Below are 24,381 nucleotides of genomic sequence, written 5' to 3'. Positions count from 1 at the left end.
ACCTGTCACTACTAGCTAACAACTTACTGTTGACCTGTCACTACTAGCTACCACCTTACTGTGGACCTGTCACTACTAGCTAACACCTTACTGTTGACCTGTCACTACTAGCTAACACCTTACTGTTGACCTGTCACTACTAGCTAACACCTTACTGTTGACCTGTCACTACTAGCTAACACCTTACTGTTGACCTGTCACTACTAGCTAACACCTTACTGTTGACCTGTCACTACTAGCCACCACCTTACTGTTGACCTGTCACTACTAGCTAACACCTTACTGTTGACCTGTCACTACTAGCTACCACCTTACTGTTGACCTGTCACTACTAGCGACCACCTTACTATTGACCTGTCACTACTAGCTACCGCCTTACTGTTGACCTGTCACTACTAGCTAACACCTTACTGTTGACCTGTCACTACTAGCTACCACCTTACTATTGACCTGTCACTACTAGCTATTACCTTACTATGACCTGTCACTACTAGCTATTACCTTACTGTTGACCTGTCACTACTAGCGACCACCTTACTATGACCTGTCACTACTAGCTAACACCTTACTGTTGACCTGTCACTACTAGCTAACACCTTACTGTTGACCTGTCACTACTAGCGACCACCTTACTGTTGACCTGTCACTACTAGCTACCACCTTACTGTTGACCTGTCACTACTAGCTATTACCTTACTGTTGACCTGTCACTACTAGTTACCACCTTACTGTTGACCTGTCACTAATAGCTACCACCTTACTGTTGACCTGTCACTACTAGCTAACACCTTACTGTTGACCTGTCACTACTAGCGACCACCTTACTATTGACCTGTCACTACTAGCTAACACCTTACTGTTGACCTGTCACTACTAGCCACCACCTTACTGTTGACCTGTCACTACTAGCTACCGCCTTACTGTTGACCTGTCACTACTAGCTACCGCCTTACTGTTGACCTGTCACTACTAGCGACCGCCTTACTGTTGACCTGTCACTACTAGCGACCGCCTTACTGTTGACCTGTCACTACTAGCGACCACCTTACTATTGACCTGTCACTACTAGCTACCGCCTTACTGTTGACCTGTCACTACTAGCTAACGCCTTACTGTTGACCTGTCACTACTAGCTACCGCCTTACTGTTGACCTGTCACTACTAGCGACCGCCTTACTGTTGACCTGTCACTACTAGCTACCACCTTACTGTTGACCTGTCACTACTAGCTACCACCTTACTGTTGACCTGTCACTACTAGCTACCACCTTACTGTTGACCTGTCACTACTAGCTAACACCTTACTGTTGACCTGTCACTACTAGCTAACACCTTACTGTTGACCTGTCACTACTAGCTATTACCTTACTGTTGACCTGTCACTACTAGCCACCACCTTACTGTTGACCTGTCACTACTAGCCACCACCTTACTGTTGACCTGTCACTACTAGCTACCACCTTACTATGACCTGTCACTACTAGCTATTACCTTACTGTTGACCTGTCACTACTAGCTACCACCTTACTGTTGACCTGTCACTACTAGCCACCACCTTACTGTTGACCTGTCACTACTAGCGACCACCTTACTATGACCTGTCACTACTAGCTAACACCTTACTGTTGACCTGTCACTACTAGCTAACACCTTACTGTTGACCTGTCACTACTAGCGACCACCTTACTGTTGACCTGTCACTACTAGCTACCACCTTACTGTTGACCTGTCACTACTAGCTATTACCTTACTGTTGACCTGTCACTACTAGTTACCACCTTACTGTTGACCTGTCACTACTAGCTACCACCTTACTGTTGACCTGTCACTACTAGCTAACACCTTACTGTTGACCTGTCACTACTAGCGACCACCTTACTATTGACCTGTCACTAATAGCTAACACCTTACTGTTGACCTGTCACTACTAGCCACCACCTTACTGTTGACCTGTCACTACTAGCTAACACCTTACTGTTGACCTGTCACTACTAGCTAACACCTTACTGTTGACCTGTCACTACTAGCGACCACCTTACTATTGACCTGTCACTACTAGCGACCACCTTACTATTGACCTGTCACTACTAGCTACCACCTTACTATTGACCTGTCACTACTAGCTACCACCTTACTATTGACCTGTCACTACTAGCTACCGCCTTACTGTTGCCCTCTCACTACTAGCGACCACCTTACTGTTGACCTGTCACTACTAGCTACCACCTTACGGTTGACCTGTCACTACTAGCTACCACCTTACTGTTGACCTGTCACTACTAGCTACCACCTTACTGTTGACCTGTCACTACTAGCTAACACCTTACTGTTGACCTGTCACTACTAGCTAACACCTTACTGTTGACCTGTCACTACTAGCTACCGCCTTACTGTTGACCTGTCACTACTAGCCACCACCTTACTGTTGACCTGTCACTACTAGCTACCACCTTACTATGACCTGTCACTACTAGCTATTACCTTACTGTTGACCTGTCACTACTAGCTACCACCTTACTGTTGACCTGTCACTACTAGCTACCACCTTAATATTGACCTGTCACTACTAGCTAACACCTTACTGTTGACCTGTCACTACTAGCCACCACCTTACTGTTGACCTGTCACTACTAGCGACCACCTTACTATGACCTGTCACTACTAGCTAACACCTTACTGTTGACCTGTCACTACTAGCGACCACCTTACTGTTGACCTGTCACTACTAGCGACCACCTTACTGTTGACCTGTCACTACTAGCTATTACCTTACTGTTGACCTGTCACTACTAGTTACCACCTTACTGTTGACCTGTCACTACTAGCTAACACCTTACTGTTGACCTGTCACTACTAGCTACCACCTTACTGTTGACCTGTCACTACTAGCGACCACCTTACTATTGACCTGTCACTACTAGCTAACACCTTACTGTTGACCTGTCACTACTAGTTACAACCTTACTGTTGACCTGTCACTACTAGCTAACACCTTACTGTTGACCTGTCACTACTAGCCACCACCTTACTGTTGACCTGTCACTACTAGCTAACACCTTACTGTTGACCTGTCACTACTAGCTACCACCTTACTGTTGACCTGTCACTACTAGCGACCACCTTACTATTGACCTGTCACTACTAGCTACCGCCTTACTGTTGACCTGTCACTACTAGCTAACGCCTTACTGTTGACCTGTCACTACTAGCTACCACCTTACTGTTGACCTGTCACTACTAGCTACCACCTTACTGTTGACCTGTCACTACTAGCTAACACCTTACTGTTGACCTGTCACTACTAGCCACCACCTTACTGTTGACCTGTCACTACTAGCTACCACCTTACTATGACCTGTCACTACTAGCTATTACCTTACTGTTGACCTGTCACTACTAGCTACCACCTTACTGTTGACCTGTCACTACTAGCTACCACCTTAATATTGACCTGTCACTACTAGCTAACACCTTACTGTTGACCTGTCACTACTAGCCACCACCTTACTGTTGACCTGTCACTACTAGCGACCACCTTACTATGACCTGTCACTACTAGCGACCACCTTACTGTTGACCTGTCACTACTAGCTACCACCTTACTGTTAACCTGTCACTACTAGCTACCACCTTACTGTTGACCTGTCACTACTAGCGACCACCTTACTGTTGACCTGTCACTACTAGCTAACACCTTACTGTTGACCTGTCACTACTAGCTACCGCCTTACTGTTGACCTGTCACTACTAGCTAACGCCTTACTGTTGACCTGTCACTACTAGCTACCGCCTTACTGTTGACCTGTCACTACTAGCGACCGCCTTACTGTTGACCTGTCACTACTAGCTACCACCTTACCTTACTGTTGACCTGTCACTACTAGCTAACACCTTACTGTTGACCTGTCACTACTAGCGACCACCTTACTGTTGACCTGTCACTACTAGCGACCTCCTTACTGTTGACCTGTCACTACTAGCTACCGCCTTACTGTTGACCTGTCACTACTAGCTAACGCCTTACTGTTGACCTGTCACTACTAGCTACCGCCTTACTGTTGACCTGTCACTACTAGCGACCGCCTTACTGTTGACCTGTCACTATTAGCTACCGCCTTACTGTTGACCTGTCACTATTAGCTACCACCTTACTGTTAACCTGTCACTACTAGCTACCACCTTACTGTTGACCTGTCACTACTAGCGACCACCTTACTGTTGACCTGTCACTACTAGCTAACACCTTACTGTTGACCTGTCACTACTAGCTACCGCCTTACTGTTGACCTGTCACTACTAGCTAACGCCTTACTGTTGACCTGTCACTACTAGCTACCGCCTTACTGTTGACCTGTCACTACTAGCGACCGCCTTACTGTTGACCTGTCACTACTAGCTACCACCTTACTGTTGACCTGTCACTACTAGCTACCACCTTACTGTTGACCTGTCACTACTAGCTACCACCTTACTGTTGACCTGTCACTACTAGCTAACACCTGACTGTTGACCTGTCACTACTAGCTAACACCTTACTGTTGACCTGTCACTACTAGCTATTACCTTACTGTTGACCTGTCACTACTAGCCACCACCTTACTGTTGACCTGTCACTACTAGCCACCACCTTACTGTTGACCTGTCACTACTAGCTACCACCTTACTATGACCTGTCACTACTAGATATTACCTTACTGTTGACCTGTCACTACTAGCTACCACCTTACTGTTGACCTGTCACTACTAGCCACCACCTTACTGTTGACCTGTCACTACTAGCCACCACCTTACTGTTGACCTGTCACTACTAGCTACCACCTTACTATGACCTGTCACTACTAGCTAACACCTTACTGTTGACCTGTCACTACTAGCGACCACCTTACTGTTGACCTGTCACTACTAGCGACCACCTTACTGTTGACCTGTCACTACTAGCTATTACCTTACTGTTGACCTGTCACTACTAGTTACCACCTTACTGTTGACCTGTCACTACTAGCTAACACCTTACTGTTGACCTGTCACTACTAGCTACCACCTTACTGTTGACCTGTCACTACTAGCGACCACCTTACTATTGACCTGTCACTACTAGCTAACACCTTACTGTTGACCTGTCACTACTAGTTACAACCTTACTGTTGACCTGTCACTACTAGCTAACACCTTACTGTTGACCTGTCACTACTAGCTAACACCTTACTGTTGACCTGTCACTACTAGCGACCACCTTACTATTAACCTGTCACTACTAGCTAACACCTTACTGTTGACCTGTCACTACTAGCTAACACCTTACTGTTGACCTGTCACTACTAGCCACCACCTTACTGTTGACCTGTCACTACTAGCTAACACCTTACTGTTGACCTGTCACTACTAGCTACCACCTTACTGTTGACCTGTCACTACTAGCGACCACCTTACTATTGACCTGTCACTACTAGCTACCGCCTTACTGTTGACCTGTCACTACTAGCTAACGCCTTACTGTTGACCTGTCACTACTAGCTACCACCTTACTGTTGACCTGTCACTACTAGCTAACACCTTACTGTTGACCTGTCACTACTAGCCACCACCTTACTGTTGACCTGTCACTACTAGCTACCACCTTACTATGACCTGTCACTACTAGCTATTACCTTACTGTTGACCTGTCACTACTAGCTACCACCTTACTGTTGACCTGTCACTACTAGCTACCACCTTAATATTGACCTGTCACTACTAGCTAACACCTTACTGTTGACCTGTCACTACTAGCCACCACCTTACTGTTGACCTGTCACTACTAGCGACCACCTTACTATGACCTGTCACTACTAGCGACCACCTTACTGTTGACCTGTCACTACTAGCTAACACCTTACTGTTGACCTGTCACTACTAGCGACCACCTTACTGTTGACCTGTCACTACTAGCTACCACCTTACTGTTGACCTGTCACTACTAGCTATTACCTTACTGTTGACCTGTCACTACTAGTTACCACCTTACTGTTGACCTGTCACTACTAGCTACCACCTTACTGTTGACCTGTCACTACTAGCTAACACCTTACTGTTGACCTGTCACTACTAGCGACCACCTTACTATTGACCTGTCACTACTAGCTAACACCTTACTGTTGACCTGTCACTACTAGCCACCACCTTACTGTTGACCTGTCACTACTAGCTAACACCTTACTGTTGACCTGTCACTACTAGCGACCACCTTACTGTTGACCTGTCACTACTAGCGACCTCCTTACTGTTGACCTGTCACTACTAGCTACCGCCTTACTGTTGACCTGTCACTACTAGCTAACGCCTTACTGTTGACCTGTCACTACTAGCTACCGCCTTACTGTTGACCTGTCACTACTAGCGACCGCCTTACTGTTGACCTGTCACTATTAGCTACCACCTTACTGTTAACCTGTCACTACTAGCTACCACCTTACTGTTGACCTGTCACTACTAGCGACCACCTTACTGTTGACCTGTCACTACTAGCTAACACCTTACTGTTGACCTGTCACTACTAGCTACCGCCTTACTGTTGACCTGTCACTACTAGCTAACGCCTTACTGTTGACCTGTCACTACTAGCTACCGCCTTACTGTTGACCTGTCACTACTAGCGACCGCCTTACTGTTGACCTGTCACTACTAGCTACCACCTTACCTTACTGTTGACCTGTCACTACTAGCTAACACCTTACTGTTGACCTGTCACTACTAGCGACCACCTTACTGTTGACCTGTCACTACTAGCGACCTCCTTACTGTTGACCTGTCACTACTAGCTACCGCCTTACTGTTGACCTGTCACTACTAGCTAACGCCTTACTGTTGACCTGTCACTACTAGCTACCGCCTTACTGTTGACCTGTCACTACTAGCGACCGCCTTACTGTTGACCTGTCACTATTAGCTACCGCCTTACTGTTGACCTGTCACTATTAGCTACCACCTTACTGTTAACCTGTCACTACTAGCTACCACCTTACTGTTGACCTGTCACTACTAGCGACCACCTTACTGTTGACCTGTCACTACTAGCTAACACCTTACTGTTGACCTGTCACTACTAGCTACCGCCTTACTGTTGACCTGTCACTACTAGCTAACGCCTTACTGTTGACCTGTCACTACTAGCTACCGCCTTACTGTTGACCTGTCACTACTAGCGACCGCCTTACTGTTGACCTGTCACTACTAGCTACCACCTTACTGTTGACCTGTCACTACTAGCTACCACCTTACTGTTGACCTGTCACTACTAGCTACCACCTTACTGTTGACCTGTCACTACTAGCTAACACCTTACTGTTGACCTGTCACTACTAGCTAACACCTTACTGTTGACCTGTCACTACTAGCTATTACCTTACTGTTGACCTGTCACTACTAGCCACCACCTTACTGTTGACCTGTCACTACTAGCCACCACCTTACTGTTGACCTGTCACTACTAGCTACCACCTTACTATGACCTGTCACTACTAGCTATTACCTTACTGTTGACCTGTCACTACTAGCTACCACCTTACTGTTGACCTGTCACTACTAGCCACCACCTTACTGTTGACCTGTCACTACTAGCCACCACCTTACTGTTGACCTGTCACTACTAGCTACCACCTTACTATGACCTGTCACTACTAGCTATTACCTTACTGTTGACCTGTCATTACTAGCTACCACCTTACTGTTGACCTGTCACTACTAGCCACCACCTTACTGTTGACCTGTCACTACTAGCCACCACCTTACTGTTGACCTGTCACTACTAGCGACCACCTTACTATGACCTGTCACTACTAGCTAACACCTTACTGTTGACCTGTCACTACTAGCCTACACCTTACTGTTGACCTGTCACTACTAGCGACCACCTTACTATTGACCTGTCACTACTAGCTACCACCTTACTATTGACCTGTCACTACTAGCTACCGCCTTACTGTTGACCTGTCACTACTAGCGACCACCTTACTGTTGACCTGTCACTACTAGCTACCACCTTACTGTTGACCTGTCACTACTAGCTACCACCTTACTGTTGACCTGTCACTACTAGCTACCACCTTACTGTTGACCTGTCACTACTAGCTAACACCTTACTGTTGACCTGTCACTACTAGCTAACACCTTACTGTTGACCTGTCCCTACTAGCTACCGCCTTACTGTTGACCTGTCACTACCAGCCACCACCTTACTGTTGACCTGTCACTACTAGCTACCACCTTACTATGACCTGTCACTACTAGCTATTACCTTACTGTTGACCTGTCACTACTAGCTACCACCTTACTGTTGACCTGTCACTACTAGCTACCACCTTAATATTGACCTGTCACTACTAGCTAACACCTTACTGTTGACCTGTCACTACTAGCCACCACCTTACTGTTGACCTGTCACTACTAGCGACCACCTTACTATGACCTGTCACTACTAGCGACCACCTTACTATGACCTGTCACTACTAGCTAACACCTTACTGTTGACCTGTCACTACTAGCGACCACCTTACTGTTGACCTGTCACTACTAGCGACCACCTTACTGTTGACCTGTCACTACTAGCTATTACCTTACTGTTGACCTGTCACTACTAGTTGCCACCTTACTGTTGACCTGTCACTACTAGCTACCACCTTACTGTTGACCTGTCACTACTAGCTACCACCTTACTGTTGACCTGTCACTACTAGCGACCACCTTACTATTGACCTGTCACTACTAGCTAACACCTTACTGTTGACCTGTCACTACTAGCCACCACCTTACTGTTGACCTGTCACTACTAGCTAACACCTTACTGTTGACCTGTCACTACTAGCTAACACCTTACTGTTGACCTGTCACTACTAGCGACCACCTTACTATTGACCTGTCACTACTAGCTACCGCCTTACTGTTGACCTGTCACTACTAGCTAACGCCTTACTGTTGACCTGTCACTACTAGCTACCGCCTTACTGTTGACCTGTCACTACTAGCTACCACCTTACTGTTGACCTGTCACTACTAGCTACCACCTTACTGTTGACCTGTCACTACTAGCTACCACCTTACTGTTGACCTGTCACTACTAGCTACCACCTTACTGTTGACCTGTCACTAATAGCTACCACCTTACTGTTGACCTGTCACTACTAGCTAACACCTTACTGTTGACCTGTCACTACTAGCTAACACCTTACTGTTGACCTGTCACTACTAGCTAACACCTTACTGTTGACCTGTCACTACTAGCTAACACCTTACTGTTGACCTGTCACTACTAGCTAACACCTTACTTTTGACCTGTCACTACTAGCTACCACCTTACTGTTGACCTGTCACTACTAGCTACCACCTTACTGTTGACCTGTCACTACTAGCTACCACCTTACTGTTGACCTGTCACTACTAGCCACCACCTTACTGTTGACCTGTCACTACTAGCTAACACCTTACTGTTGACCTGTCACTACTAGCTAACACCTTACTGTTGACCTGTCACTACTAGCGACCACCTTACTATTGACCTGTCACTACTAGCTACCGCCTTACTATTGACCTGTCACTACTAGCTACCGCCTTACTGTTGAACTGTCACTACTAGTTACCGCCTTACTGTTGACCTGTCACTACTAGCTACCACCTTAGTGTTGACCTGTCACTACTAGCTACCACCTTACTGTTGACCTGTCACTACTAGCTACCACCTTACTGTTGACCTGTCACTACTAGCTAACACCTTACTGTTGACCTGTCACTACTAGCTACCACCTTACTGTTGACCTGTCACTACTAGCTAACACCTTACTGTTGACCTGTCACTACTAGCTAACACCTTACTGTTGACCTGTCACTACTAGCTAACACCTTACTGTTGACCTGTCACTACTAGCTACCACCTTACTGTTGACCTGTCACTACTAGCTAACACCTTACTATTGACCTGTCACTACTAGCTAACACCTTACTGTTGACCTGTCACTACTAGCTACCACCTTACTGTTGACCTGTCACTACTAGCTAACACCTTACTGTTGACCTGTCACTACTAGCTACCACCTTACTGTTGACCTGTCACTACTAGCTAACACCTTACTGTTGACCTGTCACTACTAGCGACCACCTTAATATTGACCTGTCACTACTAGCTAACACCTTAATATTGACCTGTCACTACTAGCTAACACCTTACTGTTGACCTGTCACTACTAGCCACCACCTTACTGTTGACCTGTCACTACTAGCTACCACCTTACTATGACCTGTCACTACTAGCTATTACCTTACTGTTGACCTGTCATTACTAGCTACCACCTTACTGTTGACCTGTCACTACTAGCCACCACCTTACTGTTGACCTGTCACTACTAGCGACCACCTTACTATGACCTGTCACTACTAGCTAACACCTTACTGTTGACCTGTCACTACTAGCCTACACCTTACTGTTGACCTGTCACTACTAGCGACCACCTTACTGTTGACCTGTCACTACTAGCTACCACCTTACTGTTGACCTGTCACTACTAGCTATTACCTTACTGTTGACCTGTCACTACTAGCTACCACCTTACTGTTGACCTGTCACTACTAGCTAACACCTTACTGTTGACCTGTCACTACTAGCGACCACCTTACTATTGACCTGTCACTACTAGCTAACACCTTACTGTTGACCTGTCACTACTAGCCACCACCTTACTGTTGACCTGTCACTACTAGCTAACACCTTACTGTTGACCTGTCACTACTAGCTAACACCTTACTGTTGACCTGTCACTACTAGCTACCGCCTTACTGTTGACCTGTCACTACTAGCGACCACCTTACTGTTGACCTGTCACTACTAGCTACCACCTTACTGTTGACCTGTCACTACTAGCTACCACCTTACTGTTGACCTGTCACTACTAGCTACCACCTTACTGTTGACCTGTCACTACTAGCTAACACCTTACTGTTGACCTGTCACTACTAGCGACCACCTTACTGTTGACCTGTCACTACTAGCTACCGCCTTACTGTTGACCTGTCACTACTAGCCACCACCTTACTGTTGACCTGTCACTACTAGCGACCACCTTACTATGACCTGTCACTACTAGCTATTACCTTACTGTTGACCTGTCACTACTAGCTACCACCTTACTGTTGACCTGTCACTACTAGCTACCACCTTAATATTGACCTGTCACTACTAGCTAACACCTTACTGTTGACCTGTCACTACTAGCCACCACCTTACTGTTGACCTGTCACTACTAGCGACCACCTTACTATGACCTGTCACTACTAGCGACCACCTTACTATGACCTGTCACTACTAGCTAACACCTTACTGTTGACCTGTCACTACTAGCGACCACCTTACTGTTGACCTGTCACTACTAGCGACCACCTTACTGTTGACCTGTCACTACTAGCTATTACCTTACTGTTGACCTGTCACTACTAGTTGCCACCTTACTGTTGACCTGTCACTACTAGCTACCACCTTACTGTTGACCTGTCACTACTAGCTACCACCTTACTGTTGACCTGTCACTACTAGCGACCACCTTACTATTGACCTGTCACTACTAGCTAACACCTTACTGTTGACCTGTCACTACTAGCCACCACCTTACTGTTGACCTGTCACTACTAGCTAACACCTTACTGTTGACCTGTCACTACTAGCTAACACCTTACTGTTGACCTGTCACTACTAGCGACCACCTTACTGTTGACCTGTCACTACTAGCGACCGCCTTACTGTTGACCTGTCACTACTAGCTACCACCTTACTGTTGACCTGTCACTACTAGCTAACACCTTACTGTTGACCTGTCACTACTAGCTACCACCTTACTGTTGACCTGTCACTACTAGCTAACACCTTACTGTTGACCTGTCACTACTAGCTACCACCTTACTGTTGACCTGTCACTACTAGCTAACACCTTACTGTTGACCTGTCACTACTAGCCACCACCTTACTGTTGACCTGTCACTACTAGCTACCACCTTACTATGACCTGTCACTACTAGCTATTACCTTACTGTTGACCTGTCATTACTAGCTACCACCTTACTGTTGACCTGTCACTACTAGCCACCACCTTACTGTTGACCTGTCACTACTAGCGACCACCTTACTATGACCTGTCACTACTAGCTAACACCTTACTGTTGACCTGTCACTACTAGCCTACACCTTACTGTTGACCTGTCACTACTAGCTACCACCTTACTGTTGACCTGTCACTACTAGCTACCACCTTACTGTTGACCTGTCACTACTAGCTATTACCTTACTGTTGACCTGTCACTACTAGCTACCACCTTACTGTTGACCTGTCACTACTAGCCACCACCTTACTGTTGACCTGTCACTACTAGCGACCACCTTACTATTGACCTGTCACTACTAGCTAACACCTTACTGTTGACCTGTCACTACTAGCCACCACCTTACTGTTGACCTGTCACTACTAGCTAACACCTTACTGTTGACCTGTCACTACTAGCTAACACCTTACTGTTGACCTGTCACTACTAGCTACCGCCTTACTGTTGACCTGTCACTACTAGCGACCACCTTACTGTTGACCTGTCACTACTAGCTACCACCTTACTGTTGACCTGTCACTACTAGCTACCACCTTACTGTTGACCTGTCACTACTAGCTACCACCTTACTGTTGACCTGTCACTACTAGCTAACACCTTACTGTTGACCTGTCACTACTAGCTAACACCTTACTGTTGACCTGTCACTACTAGCTACCGCCTTACTGTTGACCTGTCACTACTAGCCACCACCTTACTGTTGACCTGTCACTACTAGCGACCACCTTACTATGACCTGTCACTACTAGCTATTACCTTACTGTTGACCTGTCACTACTAGCTACCACCTTACTGTTGACCTGTCACTACTAGCTACCACCTTAATATTGACCTGTCACTACTAGCTAACACCTTACTGTTGACCTGTCACTACTAGCCACCACCTTACTGTTGACCTGTCACTACTAGCGACCACCTTACTATGACCTGTCACTACTAGCGACCACCTTACTATGACCTGTCACTACTAGCTAACACCTTACTGTTGACCTGTCACTACTAGCGACCACCTTACTGTTGACCTGTCACTACTAGCGACCACCTTACTGTTGACCTGTCACTACTAGCGACCACCTTACTGTTGACCTGTCACTACTAGTTGCCACCTTACTGTTGACCTGTCACTACTAGTTGCCACCTTACTGTTGACCTGTCACTACTAGCTACCACCTTACTGTTGACCTGTCACTACTAGCGACCACCTTACTATTGACCTGTCACTACTAGCTAACACCTTACTGTTGACCTGTCACTACTAGCCACCACCTTACTGTTGACCTGTCACTACTAGCTAACACCTTACTGTTGACCTGTCACTACTAGCTAACACCTTACTGTTGACCTGTCACTACTAGCGACCACCTTACTATTGACCTGTCACTACTAGCGACCGCCTTACTGTTGACCTGTCACTACTAGCTACCACCTTACTGTTGACCTGTCACTACTAGCTAACACCTTACTGTTGACCTGTCACTACTAGCTACCACCTTACTGTTGACCTGTCACTACTAGCTAACACCTTACTGTTGACCTGTCACTACTAGCTACCACCTTACTGTTGACCTGTCACTACTAGCCACCACCTTACTGTTGACCTGTCACTACTAGCTACCACCTTACTATGACCTGTCACTACTAGCTATTACCTTACTGTTGACCTGTCATTACTAGCTACCACCTTACTGTTGACCTGTCACTACTAGCCACCACCTTACTGTTGACCTGTCACTACTAGCGACCACCTTACTATGACCTGTCACTACTAGCTAACACCTTACTGTTGACCTGTCACTACTAGCGACCACCTTACTGTTGACCTGTCACTACTAGCGACCACCTTACTGTTGACCTGTCACTACTAGCTACCACCTTACTGTTGACCTGTCACTACTAGCTATTACCTTACTGTTGACCTGTCACTACTAGCTACCACCTTACTGTTGACCTGTCACTACTAGCTAACACCTTACTGTTGACCTGTCACTACTAGCGACCACCTTACTATTGACCTGTCACTACTAGCTAACACCTTACTGTTGACCTGTCACTACTAGCCACCACCTTACTGTTGACCTGTCACTACTAGCTAACACCTTACTGTTGACCTGTCACTACTAGCTAACACCTTACTGTTGACCTGTCACTACTAGCGACCACCTTACTATTGACCTGTCACTACTAGCTACCACCTTACTATTGACCTGTCACTACTAGCTACCGCCTTACTGTTGACCTGTCACTACTAGCGACCACCTTACTGTTGACCTGTCACTACTAGCTACCACCTTACTGTTGACCTGTCACTACTAGCTACCACCTTACTGTTGACCTGTCACTACTAGCTAACACCTTACTGTTGACCTGTCACTACTAGCTAACACCTTACTGTTGACCTGTCACTACTAGCTACCGCCTTACTGTTGACCTGTCACTACTAGCCACCACCTTACTGTTGACCTGTCACTACTAGCTACCACCTTACTATGACCTGTCACTACTAGCTATTACCTTACTGTTGACCTGTCACTACTAGCTACCACCTTACTGTTGACCTGTCACTACTAGCTACCACCTTAATATTGACCTGTCACTACTAGCTAACACCTTACTGTTGACCTGTCACTACTAGCCACCACCTTACTGTTGACCTGTCACTACTAGCGACCACCTTACTATGACCTGTCACTACTAGCGACCACCTTACTGTTGACCTGTCACTACTAGCTAACACCTTACTGTTGACCTGTCACTACTAGCTACCACCTTACTGTTGACCTGTCACTACTAGCTACCACCTTACTGTTGACCTGTCACTACTAGCCACCACCTTACTGTTGACCTGTCACTACTAGCTAACACCTTACTGTTGACCTGTCACTACTAGCTAACACCTTACTGTTGACCTGTCACTACTAGCGACCACCTTACTATTGACCTGTCACTACTAGCTACCGCCTTACTATTGACCTGTCACTACTAGCTACCGCCTTACTGTTGACCTGTCACTACTAGTTACCGCCTTACTGTTGACCTGTCACTACTAGCTACCGCCTTAGTGTTGACCTGTCACTACTAGCTACCACCTTACTGTTGACCTGTCACTACTAGCTACCACCTTACTGTTGACCTGTCACTACTAGCTAACACCTTACTGTTGACCTGTCACTACTAGCTAACACCTTACTGTTGACCTGTCACTACTAGCTAACACCTTACTGTTGACCTGTCACTACTAGCTACCACCTTACTGTTGACCTGTCACTACTAGCTACCGCCTTAGTGTTGACCTGTCACTACTAGCTACCGCCTTAGTGTTGACCTGTCACTACTAGCTACCACCTTACTGTTGACCTGTCACTACTAGCTACCACCTTACTGTTGACCTGTCACTACTAGCTAACACCTTACTGTTGACCTGTCACTACTAGCTATTACCTTACTGTTGACCTGTCACTACTAGCTACCACCTTACTGTTGACCTGTCACTACTAGCTACCACCTTACTGTTGACCTGTCACTACTAGCTACCACCTTACTGTTGACCTGTCACTACTAGCTACCACCTTACTGTTGACCTGTCACTACTAGCTACCACCTTACTGTTGACCTGTCACTACTAGCTAACACCTTACTGTTGACCTGTCACTACTAGCTAACACCTTACTGTTGACCTGTCACTACTAGCTAACACCTTACTGTTGACCTGTCACTACTAGCGACCACCTTACTATTGACCTGTCACTACTAGCTAACACCTTACTGTTGACCTGTCACTACTAGCTAACACCTTACTGTTGACTTGTCACTACTAGCTACCACCTTACTGTTGACCTGTCACTACTAGCTAACACCTTACTGTTGACCTGTCACTACTAGCTATTACTAACACTAGTCTTTCTTACTAGCACTGTAACTGATTTTGCTAATATTTTCTTTTTTGAAGAACGTTTTACTTGAGGAAAGCAATGACTGTGATATGTGGTTGGTCTTACCTACCTTAGTTAAATGCACTGACTACAAGTTGCTCTGCATAAGAGTGTCTGCTAAACAGAAACACGTCCTGCTGGAATGTTATTCTATAGGCTGCTCTGACTTGTATGTATTTTCCTTAATAGTTGACTAAAGTCTTCTGCATCGACCCGGCCGCCTTTTCTGCCTTCTTTCTGCTAATGTAACGTAGGTGTTGAAGCTGCACCTGTCGACCAGACCAGAGGTGTACGGCCGCGCCCCTGGGGAGAACACCGGGGACAAGGTCAACAAGAACCTGCTGTTTGACACCAGCCTCACACACCTCTACATCACCACAGAGAAGAAGGTGAGCCGGGAACTTAACGTGGAACTTTATCCCAGAGCGTAGATTTTCATCAGTGTGAGGCATTCCATGCATTTTGGTTAGTACGATATCCAAGCAATGTTTGAATCAGCCGTTTTTGTTTTGCTCATAGATCACCAAGGTGCCAGTGCAGGCGTGCCACCTGAAGACAGACTGCCAGTCCTGCGTGGCACAGAAAGACCCCTACTGTGGCTGGTGTGTGCTGCAGGGCAAGTGAGTACAGTACCAGTTATAGCCAATGTTCCCTCTAAGCTGCCTGCAGCTCCTCGGACTGCCGAGCAGAAGAAATACCAGCCCGCGCAGAGAAGCACGAGATTCAACTTCACTCAACTTTCTAGAGTTTTCCCCCTTAGTTAACGCTATCAACGTTTCCCTTTACTGTTGGAATTGTGATTGAATCAACGCTTTCAATGCAACGTACCGAGGCAGAACGCACGGTGTAGGATTCTATTGCATGGACAGGCACGACTGAGCTCGATCACACAGACCGCTGCGCCTTAACCAATCAGAGCTGCATGTAGCCACGTGTGCACATTTGTTCATATCCTTTGCTAGTTAGTGAGTTATTAGCCCAGTTATAGATCATTTGTAGTCGTCAATAGGGGAGTGGTTGCTTCCTACAAGAGCACACAACCTGTTCATTTCTAGACATCTTTGAAAAGCCAAGCAGGTAAAGATATTTTTTATCTCTTAAAGGGGCAGTGTTGTATTTTGAGACAGGCTTGAATAAGCTACGTGGCCATTAGGCAGAGGGAAGCATCATTTGTCTGATACTCTGTAATAATGGTATGGGGAATAATAATACATTATATTTAGTAAAGTGGTTTCTTGCATCAACACAACATTTTCCGTCACCTCCTTGTCTGAAGGACAAGTGGATAAACAGGTTCATGTCAAGCCCTGCATGTTGTTTTCAAAAGTCTCATGGAATGTAGGTCTACATTGAACACCACACATTGGCTGCTACTGTAGGCTGAATGATAGAACAGATATTTCTATGTTAAAAGGTGTGGTGTTCAATGAATTTTCACCATTGTTTTTGATGGTAGGCCACTCTGGTAGGCCTACATTATGATCAAATAGCCACAGTAGCCTACATTGTCACTGTTAGAACTGTAACTTAAAGCGGGTACAGCCTCAGTGTTCACAGTAAACGTGCGCTAGAAGTTGCACAGAATTTTCACTATGTTCAAATTTGCGCTCAGCAGACTTGAAATGTGCTCAGTGACAATTCTTTGGGGGAACATTGGTTTTAACTGCAATATTTCCTGCTGCTCATTGATCTTTTTAATGAATAATACAATCTAACTTATAAATGTCTTTATCCTGTTATAGATGGTCCAGGACTATTTTTTCTCTTTAGCTCCTATCAGTGATGAACTGGGCCTGGATACAGGTAGCAGACTCCTGGTTAGCTGTAGTCCAGACTCCTGGTTAGCTGTAGTCCAGACTCCTGGTTAGCTGTAGTCCAGACTCCTGGTTAGCTGTAGTCCAGTGTTAGCTGTGGTCCAGGGTTAGCTGGGGTCCAAGGCTAGCTGGGGTCCAGGGCTAGCTGTAGCCTAGACTCCTGGTTAGCTGTAGTCCAGGGTTAGCTGTGGTCCAGGGTTAGCTGTGGTCCAGGGTTAGCTGTAGTCCAGGGTTAGCTGTGGTCCAGGGCTAGCTGTGGTCCAGGGCTAGCTGGGGTCCAGGGCTAGCTGGGGTCCAGGGCTAGCTGGGGTCCAGGGCTAGCTGTAGCCTAGACTCCTGGTTAGCTGTAGTCCAGGGTTAGCTGTGGTCCAGGGTTAGCTGTGGTCCAGGGTTAGCTGTAGTCCAGGGTTAGCTGTAGTCCAGGGTTAGCTGTGGTCCAGGGTTAGCTGTGGTCCAGGGTTAGCTGTGGTCCAGGGTTAGCTGTGGTCCAGGGTTAGCTGTGGTCTAGGGTTAGCTGCGGTCCAGGGTTAGCTGCGGTCCAGGGTTAGCTGGGGTCCAGGGTTAGCTGTGGTCCAGGGTTAGCTGTGGTCCAGGGTTAGCTGTAGCCTAGACTCCTGGTTAGCTGTAGTCCAGGGTTAGCTGTAGTCCAGGGTTAGCTTTGGTCCAGGGTTAGCTGTAGTCCAGGGTTAGCTGGGGTCCAGGGTTAGCTGGGGTCCAGGGTTAGCTGGGGTCCAGGGTTAGCTGGGGTCCAGGGTTAGCTGGGGTCCAGGGTTAGCTGGGGTCCAGGGTTAGCTGTGGTCCAGGGTTAGCTGTGGTCCAGGGTTAGCTGTAGTCCAGACTCCAGGGTTAGCTGTGGTCCAGGGTTAGCTGTGGTCCAGGGCTAGCTGGGGTCCAGGGCTAGCTGTAGCCTAGACTCCTGGTTAGCTGTAGTCCAGGGTAAGCTGTAGTCCAGGGCTAGCTGGGGTCCAGGGCTAGCTGGGGTCCAGGGCTAGCTGTAGCCTAGACTCCTGGTTAGCTGTAGTCCAGGGTTAGCTGGGGTCCAGGGTTAGCTGTAGCCTAGACTCCTTGTTAGCTGTGGTCCAGGGTTAGCTGTAGTCCAGGGTTAGCTGTAGTCCAGGGTTAGCTGTGGTCCAGGGTTAGCTGTGGTCCAGGGTTAGCTGTGGTCCAGGGTTAGCTGTGGTCCAGGGTTAGCTGTGGTCCAGGGTTAGCTGTGGTCCAGGGTTAGCTGTGGTCCAGGGTTAGCTGTGGTCCAGGGTTCGCTGGGGTCCAGGGTTCGCTGGGGTCCAGGGTTCGCTGGGGTCCAGGGTTAGCTGGGGTCCAGACTCCAGGGTTAGCTGTGGTCCAGGGCTAGCTGTGGTCCAGGGCTAGATGGGGTCCAGAGCTAGCTGGGGTCCAGGGCTAGCTGTAGCCTAGACTCCTGGTTAGCTGTAGTCCAGGGTTAGCTGGGGTCCAGGGTTAGCTGGGGTCCAGGGTTAGCTGTGGTCCAGACTCCAGGGTTAGCTGTGGTCCAGGGCTAGCTGGGGTCCAGGGCTAGCTGGGGTCCAGAGCTAGCTGGGGTCCAGGGCTAGCTGTAGCCTAGACCCCTGGTTAGCTGTAGTCCAGGGTTAGCTGGGGTCCAGGGTTAGCTGTGGTCCAGACTCCAGGGCTAGCTGTGGTCCAGGGCTAGCTGTGGTCCAGGGCTAGCTGGGGTCCAGGGCTAGCTGGGGTCCAGGGCTAGCTGTAGCCTAGACTCCTGGTTACCTGAAGTCCAGGATTAGCTGGGGTCCAGGGTTAGCTGTAATCCAGGGTTAGCTGTGGTCCAGGGTTAGCTGTGGTCCAGGGTTAGCTGTGGTCCAGGGTTAGCTGTAGTCCAGGGTTAGCTGTAGTCCAGGGTTAGCTGTAATCCAGACTCCAGGGTTAGCTGTAGTCCAGGGTTAGCTGGGGTCCAGGGTTAGCTGTAGCCTAGACTCCTTGTTAGCTGTGGTCCAGGGTTAGCTGTAGTCCAGGGTTAGCTGTGGTCCAGGGTTAGCTGTGGTCCAGGGTTAGCTGTGGTCCAGGGTTAGCTGTGGTCCAGGGTTAGCTGTGGTCCAGGGTTAGCTGTGGTCCAGGGTTAGCTGTGGTCCAGGGTTCGCTGGGGTCCAGGGTTCGCTGGGGTCCAGGGTTCGCTGGGGTCCAGACTCCAGGGTTAGCTGTGGTCCAGGGCTAGCTGTGGTCCAGGGCTAGATGGGGTCCAGAGCTAGCTGGGGTCCAGGGCTAGCTGTAGCCTAGACTCCTGGTTAGCTGTAGTCCAGGGTTAGCTGGGGTCCAGGGTTAGCTGGGGTCCAGGGTTAGCTGTGGTCCAGACTCCAGGGTTAGCTGTGGTCCAGGGCTAGCTGGGGTCCAGGGCTAGCTGTAGCCTAGACCCCTGGTTAGCTGTAGTCCAGGGTTAGCTGGGGTCCAGGGTTAGCTGTGGTCCAGACTCCAGGGCTAGCTGTGGTCCAGGGCTAGCTGTGGTCCAGGGCTAGCTGTGGTCCAGGGCTAGCTGGGGTCCAGGGCTAGCTGGGGTCCAGGGCTAGCTGTAGCCTAGACTCCTGGTTACCTGAAGTCCAGGGTTAGCTGGGGTCCAGGGTTAGCTGTAATCCAGGGTTAGCTGTGGTCCAGGGTTAGCTGTGGTCCAGGGTTAGCTGTAGTCCAGGGTTAGCTGTAGTCCAGGGTTAGCTGTAGTCCAGGGTTAGCTGTAGTCCAGGGTTAGCTGTAGTCCAGGGTTAGCTGTAATCCAGACTCCAGGGTTAGCTGTGGTCCAGGGTTAGCTGTGGTCCAGGGTTAGCTGGGGTCCAGGGTTAGCTGTGGTCCAGGGTTAGCTGTGGTCCAGGGTTAGCTGTGGTCCAGGGTTAGCTGTCGTCCAGGGTTAGCTGTGGTCCAGGGTTAGCTGTGGTCCAGGGTTAGCTGTGGTCCAGGGTGTGACTGGTCTGTTCTCCTCCAGGTGTACCAGGAAGGGAGACTGTCCCAGGGCTGAGGATGACAACACGTGGCTGTGGAGCCCCAACCAGCAGTGTGTTCAGATCCAGGCCTTTAACCCACCCAGCTTCAGCTGTAGGAAGACCCAGCAGGTACTGAGTGGTTGAGTGTACATGTCTACTTTCCCTGTCATTGGCAGCTGTCCTCTCCAGTGTGAAAGATCATCTGTTGTGCTGGGTTTGCTTCATTCTGAATTCATTCATTCTGAGTTTAACTCTAGTCAATTCCATTAAGCTCTGCTCCTTCTCAGTGCATTTCTCTCGCACTCTCTCTCTCGCTCACTCTCACTCTCTCACACACACACACACACACACACACACACACACACACACACACACACACACACACACACACACACACACACACACACACACATACACACACACACAGAGAAATTAGCTTTCTGGGTCAGTTCTGGATTAATGAACTGTGTACATTTTAAACTGTAGACCTGCATATCAGTCACTTTATTTCACTCCATTTCGTCTCAATTCTCTCCAGGAACTTGAGTTTTTGTCACATAACCAGTCCTGTGACTTGAAAAACAATTGCATTTCCTCAATGGACCTCTTTGTATTCAAGAGGAAATTTATTCTCTTGTTTCTCTCTCGCTCTCGGTCTCTGTCTCCCTCTTTCTCTCTCTCACTCCTCAAAAACCTCTGTTTTTCTCCTGTCCAGGTTGAAATCGACATCCCCTCCCTCCCCAAGATCGGCCCTTCTGACATTATCGAGTGCAGGTTTGGTTCAGACACTAGTGAAGCTGTGGTGATGGACCAGAAGGTCACCTGTGCCCTCCCTGACCCTGTGAACATCCCCTCTACACATGACAAGCAGGGTGAGTCCTCCTGAATACTGGTCCTAACCCCGGTCCTTAGCTCCTTGGGGGGTAGATGGGTTCTGTATGCTGTTTTTTAGCCTGGATATCAGTCTTTCTTTAACTAACTAGTCTTTGTCTTGTCAAACAAGGCAACATTGTGTTTTATTCAGTACAGAACCAGTCAGGTGACCAGGCTAACATTTCCTCTCAGATTAATGGACTGTTTTGTCATATTGTGTTCAGACTTTGTGACGATGCAGGTGAAGATCCTGGTCAACCACGGCATCGAGGTGACGTCCAGTGAATACAAGTTCTACAACTGTGCCGCCACCGTCAGGAAGTCAGAGAACACGCCGTAAGTGGCGCCAGTAAAACCCTTTATGGTCACCAACCTTTTCTGAGACAAGATCACTTTCCAAGCCGAGATCTACCACTCAGATATTCTTTAAAAACAGGACTTAATAATGTAAGCCTATGCAACAGTAACCTAATAAAACTGTTGTGTAGGAATGAGGTTTGTGCAGTAGGCCTAATACATTATCACAACATATTGGCTTTATGCCTTCCTGACTATTGTTCTTCTCAGACTATATTATATTTCAAAACTCGAGCTTTGATGACAAAATAGATCAGTTGTATCATTTGCGAGGCTCAGCTGAGCATAAATTCTAATAATTAGCTTTTTTATTTTGTTGAACTGATGGTCCCTGCGTCTGATGGTCAGTCTCAGCGGAGGGAGAGCGCAGCAGAGGGTCCACCTCTCATAGTCCCTGCTTTCTCCTTTCCTCCGGTGAGACTGACCAGAGATAGGGGACACCGTCTTCCACCTGATGGCCAAACTCAAGTCGCACCACATTATGTCTGCCTCATGCTCCAATTCATGTTGTTCCTATGACCAGAAAAGTGAAATATTCCTGACGAGCTGCTGATAATAAAACAACAGGCCTGTTGATACACGGCTACTCAGCACGAGTGGAAGTAGGGAGAAGCACATTTATGTTGTGTAAAAGTGTTGAATAAAAACATTGTTGACAGTACTGAATAAAAACTTAAAGATGAACTCACTCATAAAAACAGCAACTGTTTGCTGTATTCTTTGACGGTAAATAGGAGTGCAATAAATAGGAGTGCAAGGCTTTATCGTTTGCTTTACAGAAATGTTCGGTGATCGACTAGGAATGCCTTGAAGATGGACCCGTTGCTGATCTGCTTTATGGAGACTACCCGTTAATGACGCTTTTCTGACAGTTATTCTCAGTGCTCTGTTCACTCATTTTACACTGAACACCTTTGAGGATCTCTGTGCTCATTGGCTATATAAACTCTGATTCCTTATCTCTTCCTCCTATTGGTTGATTGTCCCCAGGTGTATAGCATGTGTGACCAGTGAGTGGCAGTGCCAGTGGAATGCCCAGGACCACACCTGCAGTGACATAGATGATGCTGTAGACGGAGCTCACATCGTCAAAGCCCAACAAGTAGGAGGAAGCCCTGTCTCAGTGAACTACACAGTTTGGCTCAATCTCCTTTTGTCTTTCCACAATTCCTTGTGTCCTCTCTCCCCGCCTCCTCAAGAAGAAGGTCCAATACTTTTTGAGAAGCGGGCCAGAAGAGAGGATGTGAGGAAGTGAAGGAAGATGAATTGATAAAGAGCTATTGTCTCTGAGCCAGCTTGTATCTGTTACCGACTTTCTGCCTTATAGGTGGCAACTGGCAAGCTCTGCCTGTATGTCTGCCTGCCTGTATGTCTGCCTGCCTATATGTCTGTCTGCCTATATGTCTGTCTGATTAAACCAGCTACCTTCTGTTCTCCCTCCAGGCTGAAAGCTGTCCTCAGTTTGAGAACCCAGACCCTCATCTCATCCCTGTAGGCTACCGCATCCCCATCAGCTTCCAAGGGAAGAACCTGAACATTTACAAGGTGAGATAGACACAGCTCTGAGGCTTGCGTCCCAAATTACACCATATTACCTATACAGTGCACTACTTAGGGAATAGGGTGCCATTTGAGTGCACTCTGTAGGGAATAGGGTGCCGTTTGGGTTCACTGTAGGGGGTAGGGTGCCATTTTGGGTTCACATTTCAGACACCTATTTAGTGATCGTCTACCATTGATGATTAACTTGGCTGTTCCTCTAATGAGACTACATCTGCTTTTCTTCCTCATTCACTATTAGATCATATACAGTGCTGTTTATCTAATATGGTTCGTTGTGGTTTTGCCTGACAGCCTGACTGACTTCTACTCATTCTAATACACATGCTCTCTTGTCCTGTGTGTGTCTCTGTCTGTCCTGTGTGTGTCTCTGTGTGTCTCTGTCTGTCCTGTGTGCGTCTCTGTCTCTCTTGTCCTGTGTGTGTCTCTGTCTCTCTTGTCCTGTGTGTGTCTCTGTCTGTCCTGTGTGTGTCTCTGTCTGTCCTGTGTGTGTCTCTGTCTGTCCTGTGTGCGTCTCTGTCTGTCCTGTGTGTGTCTCTGTCTGTCCTGTGTGCGTCTCTGTCTCTCTTGTCCTGTGTGCGTCTCTACCTCTCTTGTCCTGTGTGCGTCTCTGTCTCTCTTGTCCTGTGTGTGTCTCTGTCTCTCTTGTCCTGTGTGTGTCTCTGGCTCTCTTGTCCTGTGTGTGTCTCTACCTCTCTTGTCCTGTGTGCGTCTCTGTCTCTCTTGTCCTGTGTGCGTCTCTACCTCTCTTGTCCTGTGTGCGTCTCTGTCTCTCTTGTCCTGTGTGTGTCTCTG

The 24,381-nt window shown here is 47.7% G+C and overlaps 1 protein-coding gene across 1 annotated transcript in view; it reads left to right on the top strand.

The window, feature by feature from the left end:
• Window positions 1-24,381, top strand: part of LOC139533699 (plexin-B2-like) — a 73,629-nt gene that overhangs the window by 4,386 nt on the left and 44,862 nt on the right. The window contains exons 6-12 of the mRNA XM_071331986.1: window positions 16,298-16,432; window positions 16,563-16,663; window positions 20,799-20,925; window positions 21,512-21,668; window positions 21,894-22,005; window positions 23,017-23,128; window positions 23,470-23,571. Coding sequence (XP_071188087.1) covers window positions 16,298-16,432; window positions 16,563-16,663; window positions 20,799-20,925; window positions 21,512-21,668; window positions 21,894-22,005; window positions 23,017-23,128; window positions 23,470-23,571 — 846 coding nt within the window. The remainder of the gene's footprint in view (window positions 1-16,297; window positions 16,433-16,562; window positions 16,664-20,798; window positions 20,926-21,511; window positions 21,669-21,893; window positions 22,006-23,016; window positions 23,129-23,469; window positions 23,572-24,381) is intronic.

Source organism: Salvelinus alpinus, chromosome 11, assembly GCF_045679555.1.
Source record: "Salvelinus alpinus chromosome 11, SLU_Salpinus.1, whole genome shotgun sequence".
NCBI lineage: Eukaryota > Metazoa > Chordata > Actinopteri > Salmoniformes > Salmonidae > Salvelinus > Salvelinus alpinus.
This window is presented reverse-complemented; position numbering and strand designations above follow the sequence as displayed.